The sequence below is a fragment of the Euleptes europaea genome, chromosome 2, assembly GCF_029931775.1.
Source record: "Euleptes europaea isolate rEulEur1 chromosome 2, rEulEur1.hap1, whole genome shotgun sequence".
Classification (NCBI taxonomy): domain Eukaryota; kingdom Metazoa; phylum Chordata; class Lepidosauria; order Squamata; family Sphaerodactylidae; genus Euleptes; species Euleptes europaea.
Genome location: NC_079313.1, coordinates 110970 through 126069, shown reverse-complemented (window position 1 = coordinate 126069; position 15100 = coordinate 110970). Strand labels below are relative to the sequence as shown.

Sequence of the window (15100 nt, the reverse complement as noted above, 5' to 3'; positions counted from 1 at the left end):
CCCCTTCAAGACAGACAGCTTTGTTGTGGTGGAAGCGGCAGAGGTGTGTGGAGCATGTCCTCAGTTGGCAGGTGGTGGGGCTAAAGAATTGCGGATTGCGAGATCAAAAGGGAGTGAAACGCAAGAGGTCAGCCTGGGACATCTCTTTGCACAGCCCAGATTTATTAAGTAATTGATGCAAGTAAAGCAGCACATCCCTTCACAACAGCAGTGATTGTCCATAATGACAGCACAATCTTCCTAGTTTTACTGTGCTGATGAAATCTCAGTGGAGTGTGGGAAAACTTTCGTCTCCATTGAGACTTGGAGGAAAACCATTCTAAATGAATAAATTCTAAATCAGCAATTTCGCACAGCGCAGTTCCTCTGAACTTCCTTTATTCAAGAATCAAAATTTCCAGGACAGGAGCAATTTGTCCCAGGAGACTGAATTATCCTTCCTCTGGTTTCTGAAAGATGACATTTTGAGTGTTAAATTTTGGTCAGTTTATTGTTTTGCCTGGAGACAGACAGATGCATTTTGCCCAGTGGACGCACCTGGAGTGGGCTGCTAGACTACAAACACTTTTGCCACAACAAATCTGTTAGTCTTCGGGGTATTGCAAGATCCTCTTTCATTTTTAGTGAAATAAAAGGGGGGGAAATGTTCTGGGAAGACGAGGGGGAGACAAGCTTTATTCACTGTTGCACAACTCAGTGAAAACTGAGGTTTCATGTATTGTGGGGCTGTTGGGCTGTTTGATCATCGAGCAAATGCAAGCCATTTTGTTTCTGCTTATTGAACCTTTTAAGGTGTCTGAGTTGATCCTGCCATCCCTTTGTGCTCCCGCTAAATACACCTTGACACACGGAAAGGTGCACAGAAGGAACGGAGACCTGTGTACACTTTAGTGCTTGTATGGAGGCTCACGCAGCCCTTCTCAGAAGTGCTTCAGTGGAATGGGGTGGGCTGGGCTACCGTGCGCGTAGTACTGATCTGATTCCTCCACTGAGAGAGGCTACACAGGTGCACAGTGTACCTGGACCCCGGTACATTCCCTCCACCTCTGATAGATCACTATAGAGCTAGAGGAGTCCCTTCCAGTCAGCTGGTATGTGTTTTAATGTGACAAAAGAAAGTTTAATAAATGAATAAAACAAATGCACGTTATTAGTTCAGACATTCAGGCTGAGCAAGGGTACAAAGATCAGGTAAAAACACACCTTTCAGAATATATCCTAACTGATGTTTAATTAGGGCAGACTAGCTATACTTGAAGTTGTGGTAGTTTAAAGTTCTCATGAACGTCTCCTTGATGTCCCTTGCTGCATGGACAAGTTGGATTCCCTAGGTAAAAGCTGAGTCATGCATGGTATGTGCCTCCCTGGTCAGAAACCATAGAAGAGAGCGCTTCTTCTCTGTGTCCAGAGGGGTCATTTGCAAGCAAGATAATGCATTCTAGCGATTTGCTTCCTTCCCTCGCTGCCCCTTGCAACAGGCTGTGAAACTGTTGGCCTTTCTTCAGCCAGAGCTCTTAGCCTCATCAAGAGCTTGAGTGCTCCTGTGCTTGGAGCTCGCTGGCTCCTTCTGACAGCTATGAGTTTGCAGCTGGGTTCCTGTTCATGGACAGAGTGTAGTCACAGTAATTGAAGTATAGGAGTGAATTCTAGGGTGGAGGGCATTTCGTCACACCTCCCCCTCTCACTTTTGGAAGTGGAAACACTCCATTGAACAGCATGGCGTGTTGGAGTGCACAAAAAGAAAATTAACAGACTAAAAGAAAGATTAGCTCTCACGTTGCATTCTACAGATTACATACTACAATCCAATGATTATTCCCATACATATCAGAACAAAAGTGTATCTCCTCTAGTGCAGTATCTGAAACCAGCCGGGTCAATGTCTTTTCCGGATAAAGCATTAGCAGTCACATTATTCTTCCAGAAACTTGTTCAGTTTTTATGTTAAACTGCTGTATTTTCCAAAACATAGGTTGGAGTTTTGTGTTAGAATCTTTCATGGTTTGTAGACACTGCAAAGACGAGTGATCAAGCAGGAGAGGGAACTCCAGGTCCCATAATATGTCTAAATGTATCCAAAGCCCTTATATTTGCCAAACGCTCTTGTACTCAAGACAGGTTTCTTTCCCTGGGGATGAGCTCCTTGCTCAGATGTGCTGCCACTTATTTGGTTCCCTCATATTCCTGCATCAGAACCAGCCCCCAGGCCTTTGTCTGAAGCATCTGTGGCCAAATGAAAACATATGCTGTAGTCTGGAGCCTTAAAAACAAGCAAGAAAATTTAAAAACCCTTCAGTTGGCCAGAGGTGGTATGACACTCTTGGTTCCGGACTGCCTTGTCAGGCATTGTTTTCTCTGTGGTCGCGTGAAGCGGGGAGGCTGCAGTCCCAAGCTGGGGCACAGATCTGCAATACGGAAACCCCGCGGAAGCCCTGGCCTCCCTCTTGGTTCTCTTATCACCTCTACCTTGTCCCAAATTGCTGTGATGCTCCAACTTCCCACTCCTGTGTCCTAAATATACTACGTCTGGCATCTGTTCAGTTTGATGGTGGGGCCCCCTTCTTGGATAGCACTTAACACCCTGACTAAAGGCTCTAAATGCAAATTAAAATCTTTGCTAAAAATCACTATATCATCCATATAAGCGACCGCAGACGCTGACATCCCATTCAGCAAGTTTCTTATTAGCCTCTGGAAGGATGCAGGTGAATTCTTAAACCCAGATGGAAGTACAGAAAACTCAAACAGATTATCTTGAGTAGTGAAAGCAGATTTAGTTCTTGCTTCTTCCTCCAATACCAGTTCCCCAAAACATTTACACGGTCAGTATCACTTTAGCAGACCCCCCTGTCGTATCCAACAAAGTGTCCGTCCTGGACACGGAACAAACACCTTCCTTTGTGATGCTCTTTGTCTTCCAGTGGTCCGCACGAAACTTAATAGAACAGTCTGGTGGAGCAACCCACCAGCAGGAGATGCCCGCGGACAAAGGCTGAGTCACTCATAACTCCAGCGTTTCTTGAATCTCTTCTCACTCCACTCAAAACTTCCCTATTTACTCTATAAGGTGAGCATCTAATAGGTGGGTGAGAGACCCTGTGTCAAAACCATTCTTCCGGTTTTGTTTCTAACGACATTCTCTAACTGATGCAAAACTAAACAGATTTTCTCTCTGTCCTCAACCAACACACCTCGTAGCCACTTCAAAGCCTCCCGTTCTGCAAAGTGAGCTAACGCATCCATCGGACCTGTTTCCAGCGTATCTTCTACAATTTCACTTTTACTCATAGTCAACACCACCTCTTTCCTGTCTTAGAAAGCCTTAACAAATTCACAGGGCCCACCTTACTTCTCCACCCCCCAAACCCTCCATGGAAACAGTGTTAGAAACAGCACCTCCACAACTATAGGAGATCATCTCCAGGCAGTTTTCAGCGGGCAGGGGCAGGAAAGCCATTCACCTCCTCCCTTGACTCAAAAGTTCTAAATTCTGCCCCCTGTTCATCCAAATCTCAGACCGAAAGCCTAGCTGACAGAAGGCCTTGAGGGCCTCCTCTGTCACCGGGCTTCAGCAGAAGCGAATGCAACTCTCCCAGGGGACCTCGTGGCACGGCCCCCAAATGCAGCATAAAACCCTTTTACCTCTGTGTGGGTTGGGGAAGGATCCAACAAGGTTCCTACCCTCTTAAAATCCTTGTCAGTTATGGGGAGCGGCTGCAAAGGTTATATTAGGTGCACTGGAACACAGGCAGCAGAATACTGCTGCAGTCGTCTTGCTTGTGGGCTTCCTAGAGGCACCTGGTTGGCCACTGTGTGAACAGACTGCTGGACTTGATGGGCCTGGGTCTGATCCAGCAGGGCTTTTCTTATGTTCTCTCCAGTGTCAGAAGAGCATGCCAATTATATTAGGTGCTGTGGAACACAGGCAAGATAATGCTGCTGCAGTCATCTTGCTTGTGGGCTTCCCAGAGGTACCTGGTTGGCCACTGTGTGAACAGACTGCTGGACTTGATGGGCCTGGGTCTGATCCAGCAGGGCTTTTCTTATGGAGGACATAACTATCAATGGCTACTAATCAAGATGGATACTAGTCATGACGCATACCAATTCTCTGTAGGATCAGAGGAGCATGCCTATTATTGGTTCTTGGCCTCACCCCCTCCATTCTGGGAATAGTGCAAAGGTCTCTGGTAGCACCCTTTATTCTATAAGTCAAGTTGAGTACAAAATCAGAATGAGATACCAGGTCATAACACACTAGAGAAACAGAGGCTCCAATGGCCAGCTGATGACTGAGGCATGTGGGAAAGCCTCTTCCCTCTCCCCCCAGCTTCCGCTGGTTCAATAATAGTGAAGCAGCAATAAGGATCTACCCTGGTCCCTTGCTCCTCTTTAACCTTTTCAGCAGCTGGTGGTTGTAGCTTGTAATTTGGGGGCAAGGCAGTTGGATGTGGTCCGTACTCCTGCCATTAAAGAAAGCGGTTCCTCTCTTCGGGGTGGTTCTGGTGAGCTTTCTGGTTCTCCACCTGTGCAGAGCCCCTGCTGCTGCTGCCACCTTTTCAAATGAGGTCCCCTCACATTCCTCTGGGACCTTTTTCTTTGTCTCCTGAACTGGGAAGTCCTCCCTTCCAACTCCTCCCTATTCAGCGTCAGCTCACCTGCGAGGTCACACGCTTCCAATAAAGTTTTACAGGCTTTATCTTTTATTCGGTGTTTCAGTTCCCTGGGGAGGTGAAAATAAAATCCAGCTTATTCAATTTCTTAAGCTTTTCCAAAAAAGCTGATTTTCCCTCCCTCCAGTTTTGCCCCAACTCATGATAAGATTTCCCCCTTGCTGAGGCAAAGCAGACCTGTACTGTTGGCTGCGGTGTTGGATTCGGAACAGGCTTGGCTTTTGCTTGACCTTGCAGTTGTTTGAGGTTAAGCATGACCTTAGATCTCCTGGTTGGGACTTCCTTCCAGAGTCCCTTTCCATGTGGACCAGGCGGCCATCCAAAGGGGAAAGCTGAGGCCTGCTTGGCATTCAGCTCCCTGGTCAGAAGCTGTGGTAGGAAGAGCTTCTTCTGTGTCCAGAGAATTCATAGTCTACTCTGGGGCGAGTCATTCTCTTCCCGCCCCCGCCCCCCGGTCATTCAGACTTTCCTGTCCCACAAGGCAAAGAATGTACCCTCGCAGTTGTCTGTTTCCCTCCCTGCCCCTGGGTGTCACCTTCCAACAGGGTGGGGAACCCCTTGCCCTGCTTTGGCCGGAGCCAACAATGTACCCAAGAGCTTGAGAGCTCTGTAGGTTAGATGGCTCCTTCCTTCGACCTCATAAGAACATAAGAAAGGCTCTGCTGGATTAGACCAAGGCCCATCAAGTCCAGCAGTCTGTTCACACAGTGGCCAACCAGGTGCCTCTAGGAAGCCACTAACAAGACGAGTGCAGCAGCACCATCCTGCCTGTGTTCCACCGCACCCAAAATAATAACAGGCACCTCCTCCTTTCTACAAGCTATGAGTTGCAGCTGCTCATGGGACACAGGTGTGGTCAGAAGAGGAGAAATGTTGGGGTGAATGCAAGGGTGGGTGGTGGGCATTTAATCCGTAGGTGTAGTTTAGGAAGTTACTTTTCATCCGCAGGTGTAGCTTAGGAAACATAAGAAGGCCATTAACACTGTTGTCTAAGGATAGATCCATTTGAGAAGAAAATGATGCCGTCTCTTTGTAGGTTGGTTTGGACTCCTTCCATTTATGTATTAAATTTGACTCTCTGTCCTCCTTTAAAAAAAAAAAAGGCACAGTTATTTTCATGTTCTGTAAATGTGCATGAACTGCAGCCTTACAGCCAGGTTTCTTATAGGAATCCCTAAACAATCCCCAGAGCCCTGTAGTGCAGAGGGGAAAGCTGCAGTACCGCAGTCAAAAGCTCTGCTCACAACCTGAGTTCGATCCCGATGGAAGTTGGTTTCAGGGAGCCGGCTCATGGTTGTCTCAGCCTTCCATCCTTCCGAGGTTGGTAAAAGGAGTACCCAGCTTGCTGGGGGTAAAGTGTAGACGACTGGGGAAGGCAATGGCAAACCTCCCCATAAACATAGTCTGCCTAGTAAACATTGTAATGAGACGTCACCCCATTTGGCAGTAATGACCCGTTTCTTGCACAGGGGACTACCTTCACCTTTAAACAATCCCCAGGGTTTAGACCAATCTATAATCCTAGAGAACATGGGAAGCTGTGTGCTTCCGTCACTGATGTTATTTGTTGTGGGTAACCTCCCAAATGGGACCCTTTCCTGGCTGAGTTTGACTGACGGATGGGGCCAGGCTGCTTTTCTTCTGGTCTCCAGTCTGGGGAAGGTCCTTTGACTCCTTGTGGGAGTTGCTCTGCAGGATCAGCTGGGAATGGTTTCATTGGCACACGTCACCATCTGCAAGGACCTCTGCAGCTGGCAAAATGCCTTCGCGCATTGAACAAAACCTCACAGCCTGAAGCAAAAACAAGTTTTTAACAGCTGTGTGATTGATTGAAACGCATCCTGCCCCCCATACTCACATGCACATTCAGGTGTCTGGAAATTTGGAATTTCCTGCATTGTGCAGGGGGTTGGACTAGATGACCCTGGTGGTACCTTCCAACCCTGTGATTCTGTGATTCTATAAATCATAGGATTTTGCTTAGAAGTAGGTGGAACTCCTGGGGCTTGGGATCGCTGCCTGCCTTGCTGCACTTTGCAAGAAAGATGTGGGAGCCTGTTGGCTGGGCTGCATCTCATCCATATTTTGCTCCAGGGATATGTTAACCCAGGATGCTCCTGCAGTGAAAATTTGTGTCCCAGAGGGTGTGGGTGTCATTAGTTGCACTTTGTGGTGATTTGGGCTGGCACTGTGTGTGCTGTGCATGTTCTGATCGCTTCAGCGATGGCGCAAACCGTTCTAGGATGGGCCCCCCGGAACTGTGGCTTTTGCTGCTTCTGTTTAAGAATTATGTTGTGCAACGTCTCCCCCTCCAAGTTGAATACTGCTGCTGGGGGTGGGGGGTGGGGGGGAAGCAGAATCTCTTAAATCAGATGCAGGTGATGCTTAAGAAGGAACTGACCGGTTCTGGGACTCTTGATCATTTGCGGGCTCTAACACAACCTGGAAGTTACTGTTATGGTCATGATGGCCACTGCTTATACCCTGGCTCATCTCCACAGACTAAAGACTACGTAAAACACAGGCTTACCGCTGAAATCACCAGACAGTAGTTATAAGATTATTTAGGTAGTTAGACAGCTTAGGAGTTATATTATGTGTGTATAGTTTGGTGTGAACAGTCATACACTGTTATTTCTTGGAGCTAGCGTGCTGTGTTATTTTGTATAGCCGTTTCGTAGTCTCAGCATAGGTTTTGTTGTTTTCGATAACATACAACTGAAATCAGGCAAGACATACCAGGGAAACGGCAGACGTGTAAGATCAGGGCTGTATGAAGAGGTCAGTTTTCAGCAATGCGAATGCCAGGAGATCACAGGGCAAAGTCATGTTTATGGGGGGGAGGAGGTGTCATTAGTTGCACTTTGTGGTGATTTGTGCTGGCACTGTGTGTGCTGTGCATATTCTGAGCACTTCAGCGATGGCGCAGCCAGTTCTAGGATGGGGCCCCGGAACCGTGGCTTTTGCTCCTTCCGTTTTAGAATTCTGTTGTGCAACGTCTCCCCTTCTCCATATACAAAACAACAACAGGGGCCTGGAAAGTGGAGAAAACTGTGCAGTGACCTAGAAGAAGAGAAAGGTGAGAGAGAAGGAAAGGAGATCAGGCAAAGAACGGCAGAGCATAGCAATTATTCTGGAGACCAAGAGCAGGAGGAAGAATGTGCGAGGCTGAAAGTCTTAGGGAATGCCAGCAGAGAGTAGGAAAGAGGAGGAGAGAAGGGACCCAGCTGGAGCCCAGAAGGGACAGAGCCATTTCCACGCCAATCTTTCGACCAACGAGTTCCACCAACCCACCCCCCCTGCAGGCTGATGGCTTCCCTGTTGCTCCTGGGTGAGCCCTGCTGCATTCTGGGAATCCAGTGGGGGAGGGGGGCAGTTGTCAGCACCCCTCCTGTAATGCTGCGGGGCATTGCTGTGGGGGGGGGGTGCGCGTGGCTTTGCCACCCGCCACCAGGGATTCTGTGTGGAGGTCCCTTAATGAAGCATCTGTCTGTCTTTTCAGCTTGGCAATGAGGAGCAGCAGTTGGTGTGGGCCAAGCGTGAGAGTGAGAGGGCGGAGCAGGAGCGGCTGGCGCGGCTGCAGAGGCAGGAGCAGGAGGACCTGGAGCTGGCCATCGCCCTCAGCAAGGCAGACATGCCCGCCTCCTAAGACTGGGGCGGGGGGGTGGCCCGCCTGAACCCCGAAAGGAGCCTGTCTAGACTTTTGGCGGCCGGTCAGTTTGTTTCCGAATGTTCCAAAGTGAGTCTGATTGCCTACCGGGACTGGCTGGCTACAGCCGCTGCGTTTGGGGGGCATGCCTTCAGCCCCCCGCCACACCCTCCCCAGGACAGCACCTGATCGGAACCGTGTGATCAGCTTGATCTCTCGCAAGGCTCATGGCCCACGGCCCCTCCCGGAGCCACTTTTTGCCAGGACTGCAGCACCAATGCCGTGATGACGGAAATGGCCACTCTTGGATTAACTGGACCAGCGATGTTCAGGGTGACCACTGAGCGGTCATCCTGTTTTGAGTCAGCGAGTCAGACGTGCCGCTGCTCTGGGTGGGGGTGGGGTCAGTCCTTTCCCACATGGAGCCCCTCGGACAGTTACAGAAACGTGGCCTGGTTGTCGCTGGACTGACCCCGTTAGACTGCAGGTGGGAGCTCACCCGTTTCTTCCAACAGGCATTGTCTGGAGTCCGCTGTGAGGGCGAAGGGTTCCAGCCGAGTCCATGGACACCCTCCAGAGCTGCCAGTAAAGTCAGGCCTTTTGTAATGAATTGTATGGAATAACACTCCACTGTCACAGCCTCAGAGAAGGAATGTCCCTCTTCTGTATGTTAATTGTGAGGCTGTTGCTGGTTGCCCCAGAAAACGAGTCAATATGTGGGGCATTGTATGGTGAAAAGCAGAGGACCTTGTAAACCAGAGGTGATTCATAGCGAAACGGAGGAGGAAACGGTGTCGGTTGCTGTCGAGGGCAGGGCTGAGTGAACGTTGCTGAAAACACCCCCCCACACACACAAAAACTCAGCACCGAGCACAGCTGAACGCCTCCTGAAAAGCCTCCTGGGGTGCCTGGGCCTCTCCCCCACCTCGTGAGTGGCAGGGTCTGCCATGCCAATGCCACAAGTGAGCCCCCACGGGATGCCACCTTCTGGGCCACCAGGGACTCTCCTTGGCAAGCAGATGGGCTGTCCCTCAGTTGGAGGAATCCTGCCAGTCCCACCAGCGCTTGGTCATTCGCAGACTCTCTGGCCGCCCTTGCTGTGACCTGCTCACGCAGCAGTTCCGCACGAAACTCTTCGCACCCGCTGACTCCACGCTGCAGGAACAGGGCCAGACCTGTTTGGGGCCTCCGATTCTGATTCTGAGTCCAGATCCTGTGAGATGCTTTGGGGGGGGGGCGCTGTTCTCCAGATGTCCGTGTGGAGCACCTCTTTCTGTTGCTGCCAAGACAAGCTAGAGAGGGGCTTCTGTTGACCTCACCTGCTTCCAAAATGCTGCTGTGGGGTTCCACTAAAAGCCACTGAACCCCCCACCGTCCGTTGCCCTTTACATACTTCTGTGGCGTTCCTTCATTCCCCGTTGTCCGCACCTCCGCTCTGTGCGCATGCCAGCTTGGCCACCATGTGCCCCCCCCCTGCTGTGGGAGATCAATAGGAGCAGGAGGGCCCTTCAGTGCCGCTGCTTTTCCCAGGTGTGTTTGGGGGGCCCTCTTCCTTCTCTCGTGTTTTCTGTTTGTCTCGGGGCATCTCTCTGGCTCACTGGGACGGAGGCTGCCTCCCAGCGGGGGGGGGGGGGGCTTGGCACTGGGGGGGGTAGGCCCTCCTGCTGATTTGCGACCCCACCTGCTGGCGAGTCACATGGCTGTGAATCTCCCTTGCATTTCTGCCCGGCCTCTGACGGTCTGGCAAGACCTGCAGTGAGCCCGGCCTTGATGGCTCTGGCTGCAGGGCTGCGCCCCTTCCTGTAGGCCAGCCGGGCCCTCTGGAGAGAGGCCGCCCCTCCTAGCAGCCGAGGGAGTGAAAATGCTGGGCTGCCCTCACCTTCCAGACGAGCCAGTGCAGGTTTTCCAAGCTGTCTTGAAAGGAATCCTGTGCTGGCTGGCTGGTTTCTTGTGGGGGGGGGGGCATTTGAGGGCAAGGGGTTTCAGCCCCTTGATGAAGCCATAAGAGCCAAGCCTGTCCTGCCGTTGAGGCCAGAGGGCTGGGGTTGGAGGAGAGGGGCTTGGCCAGCCAGGCTGATGGACGTAACTGGAAGGAATTTCAGCCTGGGAGCTGTTGAGTTAAGAGAACCTAAGGAGGAGTTCCTCCTCCTCCCCCCCCCCCCCCGGCAGCCTCCCCTTCTGCCTCAGGGTCGCTCAGACTCTCACCACGGATCCTGGTCAGGCTGGGCTGAAAAGCACGGGTGCCGGGCTCCTCGCTGTTAGTTGCTGCTGTTTTTTAATGTGGGCACATGCCACAATGGTGCCCCTCCTCTCTGTTGCCTGCCAGCCCCTGGCATGTGTGTGCCCGTGTATCTTCGGAGCTGTTTGCTTCCTGTCTTGTTGTGGGTGCCTGCCGCTTGCTGGCTTTACAGATTGTAAGGACCTCTTGTACATAAAGAAATGGTGGTGTGTGTGGTAAGTACGTAGATCTGAAAATGACTCCTCTGGATAGAAAATCGTGGGCTTCTTCCCACACCTTTGGCAAAACCTCTTAGAAGCCGGGGCTCTGGAGGGCTGGGCTGCCCAGGCAGCGTTCCCCCCCCCTTCCCCGGTTGCCTCTGGTTTCACAGGACCTGTTTCGGGGATTCTCTCTCCCTCAGTATGTGCAGACCCCTCCTTTGGGTTGCAAGGCCTTCCTTGGGATGGAGGCCTGCCAACCCTGTCCCTCTGGCTCATTTTGGACCGCCTCTGACCCCTGTTTGCACAGCCCCTTGCTCGCAAGCGGGGGGGGGGTGGTCTTCACCATCACCTGGTGTGAACGGAGCACGCTTCTCTTTCACCTGCTCGCACCCTGCAGTCTGCCGGAAAGCAACGCTTCCCTGGTCTTGCTCAAGGGCTCAGTCTGTCGGATTGCTCCAGCAAGATCTTTTCTTGTGTGCCCACCCTTCTCTTCCTAACAGCTCTGTGTGGTCCGTTGAATCTGTGCTAAAATAGCTTGCCTGTAGGAGCCAGCCTTCTGATCCTGCCCCTGTCCTTTCGTACCTTGAAGCCGACCTCCTTTCCCCCTGCCTCCCTTCCACAGATCCTCTGACTGCTCTGCTTAGGGAGAGGCTGCCTCCAGTCCTCTTCTGGGCTTCAGGGATTTGTGGGTTGCTTGCTTCTGATAAGAAAGATGTGAATTCATGGGGTTGTCCTGGCTGCAAAGAGCCCTCAGTAAATGGCTGGATTCCTACCACTGCTTCTGTCATCAAAAATGGAGTTTCTGCAAACACACACACACTTTTTGTCGCTATTCTATGTTTTCACCTCAATTCAGGCTCTCCCCAGTGACAATTAAAGGTGATTTCGTGGCAAAGGGAAGCAGCCGTGCCTCACGTTTGGCCAGAATACAAAGAGCTGCAGATCAGTTCCATACACCCAAAGAAACCGTGGGTCTGTGTTTCAGAGAAAGGGACTTTGGGAACCCGGGGAGTTCCACGAGGAGCCAATTTGTGACATGACTTGGCGTGGGGAGGAGGGTCAGGGAGGCGCCTGCCCTTCGAAGGGAAGAAGACCCTCGGGGCACTTGCTTTCCGTCCTGGTCTTGTGCCCCTCCTGACGTCACAGGGCTGGCGGAAGACAAGATGCTGACCGACGTTAGCCAAATATGTAAATGACTGTATATCCTTGAAATATATTAACAAATTGCAAGGAGGGGGTTGTGTTGTTTTATTTTAACCTATGCTCTGTGTTTATTGTTTAATATAAGAGAAATGTTATTGTTTTAATATAATAAATGAAAGTTACTTATTTTGGAGCTTTTGAGACTGGAGGCCTGATCTTTTCTGGGTCATGCCGGCTTGCACTGCCTGCTTTCCCCTGGCCCATGGGGCTACATCTCCCCACTGGATGCTCTCTGCAGGGAGCTTGGGGCACTGGATATGGCCCTTCTTCCTGGAAACCGCCCACTTCTGTCCTGCATTAGCTTTTCTTCCCTTTTCTGAATCAGAAACAGGGCCCTGCTTTGTGGGGCTACAGTTCGATATGGTGGAACTGGTTTTGGACCAAGGGGGGGAGATGGTGGCCAGACAAACTTCTCAGATGCTCTTAGGGGAGTAACTGAATCCTTAGGTGGGCTGTTTTCACTCCACTGGTGAAGGGGATGTTCTGCACAGTTTGAACACATGAAGCTGCCCCTTATACTGAACCAGACCACCACCACCACCCTGGTCCATCAAAATCAGTACTGTCTACTCAGACCGGCAGCAGCTCTCCAGGGTCTCAGGTGGAGGTCTTTCACATCCCCTACTTGCCTGGTCCCTTTAACTGGAGATGCCACTGGGGATGGAACCTGGGACCTTCGGCATGCCAAGCAGAGGCTCTGCCACTGAGCCACAGCCCCTCCCCTTGGCTTGCCCTCAGCAGTTTCCTGGAGCCTGTGGTGCATGGAGGGCTGAAAAGTGGGAGTTCTCTAGTTGCGTTCTCTGGGCTTGGGGTGGAGCGTGGGGGGGAGGGAATTTCACACCTCCCAGCTCAGATCTTGGGAGTGTGGAGTTCCTTCCATTCCAGGAAGCGTGCCCCAACACCACCACCCTTTCGAACAGTGTGAAGTGATTGTAGATGCTCTCAGCTGGTGATGATACCGCAGGGTTTACCTGACCTCTTCTATGCATTTGGGCCCTGTGGTTGGGGAAAGAAGAGGAAATGGCTGAAATTGTTGCAGCAATCAAGCCAGTTATTTTGGCACATCTTCAACTTTCTTTCTGAAGTTATATTGTGCAACTGTTTCAGGTCGGTAAGTCATCTCTGCACTGTGGAAACAGTAGAAAGATGCTCCGCTGCTCCTGTGCTCCCTTGTGCTTCCGCCCTCTGGAGGGTTCTGGACTTGAGAAGGGGCAGGATTTTTTTTTTCTTCACAGAAGAACACTTACTTTGGTTGCTACTTTAAATAGACCCCAAGTCATTTTCGTCAAGTATTTAACAGAGGCACTAATTTTGGCAACAAAGTGTACAGCAGCAGACCCTTTCATGCAAATTTTAGGTGTGATTTCCTTTTCTGCATTTGCCAATTTAAACCCATTTAAGAGTTGCTTTTTGTTTGTTTTTGCCAGCACAATCACTGGTGAGGGGGAAATTGGCAGCAGTCCTCGTTGCGTCTCCTCCAGCCCAGCCTCCCTCTCTGCAGGGTCCCCCATGCACACCACTTTTCTCCTACTACCCCAACCAATCATTCAAGGTCTGAACTTCCCTGGTTATGCTTGCTTTACAGTGTCGTGTAGTGGTTAAGATCTGTGGTTTGGAGCAGCAGTCTGATCTGGAGAACCGGGTTTGATTCCCCACTCCTCCCCCACATGAGCGGCGGAGGCTAATCTGGTGAACTGGCTTGGTTTCCCCACTCCTACACATAAAAGCCAGCTGGGTGACCTTGGGCAAGTCACACTCTCTCAGCCCCACCTACCTCATAGGGTGTATGTTGTAGAGAGGGGAAGGGAAGGTGATTATAAGCCGGTTTTATTCTCCCTTAAGTGGTAGAGAAAGTTGGCATATAAAAAAAACCCAACTCTTCAACTCAACAATACAGTGCATTCATCCCCATGTTTATTTCTGCAAAGGACAGAGTGAACCCTGGACAGAGGCTGAGGGGGTGACACACGCCTGCCTGCCTTATTGGAACCGTTCTGACTGTGGAAATTGGCCTACCTCATGTCCAGTGTGGGCGGAGAGGAGGGCTTGATGGCCAAGTCCCTGCAAAGTACTACTGAGACACGCAAACACACACATCCCTACTCTACACAGAGCTGTTGCAACAGGCTGGGATCTCTCTCAATCAGGTTCCATAATTACAGGCTTTGAGTGTTTACATCTGAGAGTAAAGGAGCAAGTCCGCAGGCTGACGCTGGCACGGCCACAACTGCAGCTGGAAAACATTTCAGGGTGCTGCTACCCAAAGAGTTCACAAAGTAATCTAAAAATGAGACTAAAATTACAGTTGTGATTATTTTTAAACTAAAGAGCCTGTTGTTTTGGTGTCACGTCTGGCTCTGTGGTCTGTGGGTCTGTTTCTTGCCTGCCGTAGTTGGGATGTGATGGAGCTGCAAGTGGGGGGTGGGGAAGCAGCCAGATCACAGTTTTGGGCAGTCTAGGTTCTCCTTTCAGGCAATTATGAGCCATTACAGCAGTTTAAGAAGAGAAACACACATCAGCTCAAGATTGCTTTATTTTATAAAATTCTGTAATGTTAAAATATTTTAAAGGTTTAAAAAAAAAAAAAGAGCAGGCAAAATACCCATTTGTCGATTACGTGTATAGTCCAGTACTTCTGTATAAAAATATTTACAATATTTATATTATTTAAAAAAAATTTTTAGCAGGACATCAAGCCCTGTGTTTCTAGTGTCGGTCACGGCAGACCAGGGAGTGCGTGCTTCTTGGGATGCACGGTCTAAGCCCTCCCCCGCCCCACCACCACCACCACCATGGTCCCTCTGAGAGCTGCTGGCCCCATTGAAAAGTTTGGCACCAGGGTGGGGGAGCCTTGAGTCGTCTCCCCAGTAGTCTTCAGAGCAGTTCTTCCAGCTTCTGGTCTCTAGACCATCGTTGTCAGCTGCAGTCTCTACAGCCCTTGGTCACTTTCCCAGGGCCCAGCAGGCCCATAAACAAGCTCCATTCGCTTGTGCCACGGAGAACTGGCACCAGGGAGCAGGCCGAGCCCCGCTGCTGCCTCCAGCCGGTGCCCACTTCAGCCTCTCCCCATGGGCCATAGTACCAGTGACGCACTACTCCAAAGTTCTGGTGCGTCCCTTTTGTCCGGCCGGCCCTG

General features: G+C 50.8%; 1 protein-coding gene across 1 annotated transcript in view; it reads left to right on the top strand.

The window, feature by feature from the left end:
* EPS15L1 (epidermal growth factor receptor pathway substrate 15 like 1) overlaps window positions 1-8323 on the top strand; it is a 45221-nt gene extending 36898 nt beyond the window's left edge. The window contains exon 23 of the mRNA XM_056867538.1: window positions 8176-8323. Coding sequence (XP_056723516.1) covers window positions 8176-8322 — 147 coding nt within the window. The 3' untranslated portion in view covers window position 8323. The remainder of the gene's footprint in view (window positions 1-8175) is intronic.
* Window positions 8324-15100: the final 6777 nt, after the last annotated feature.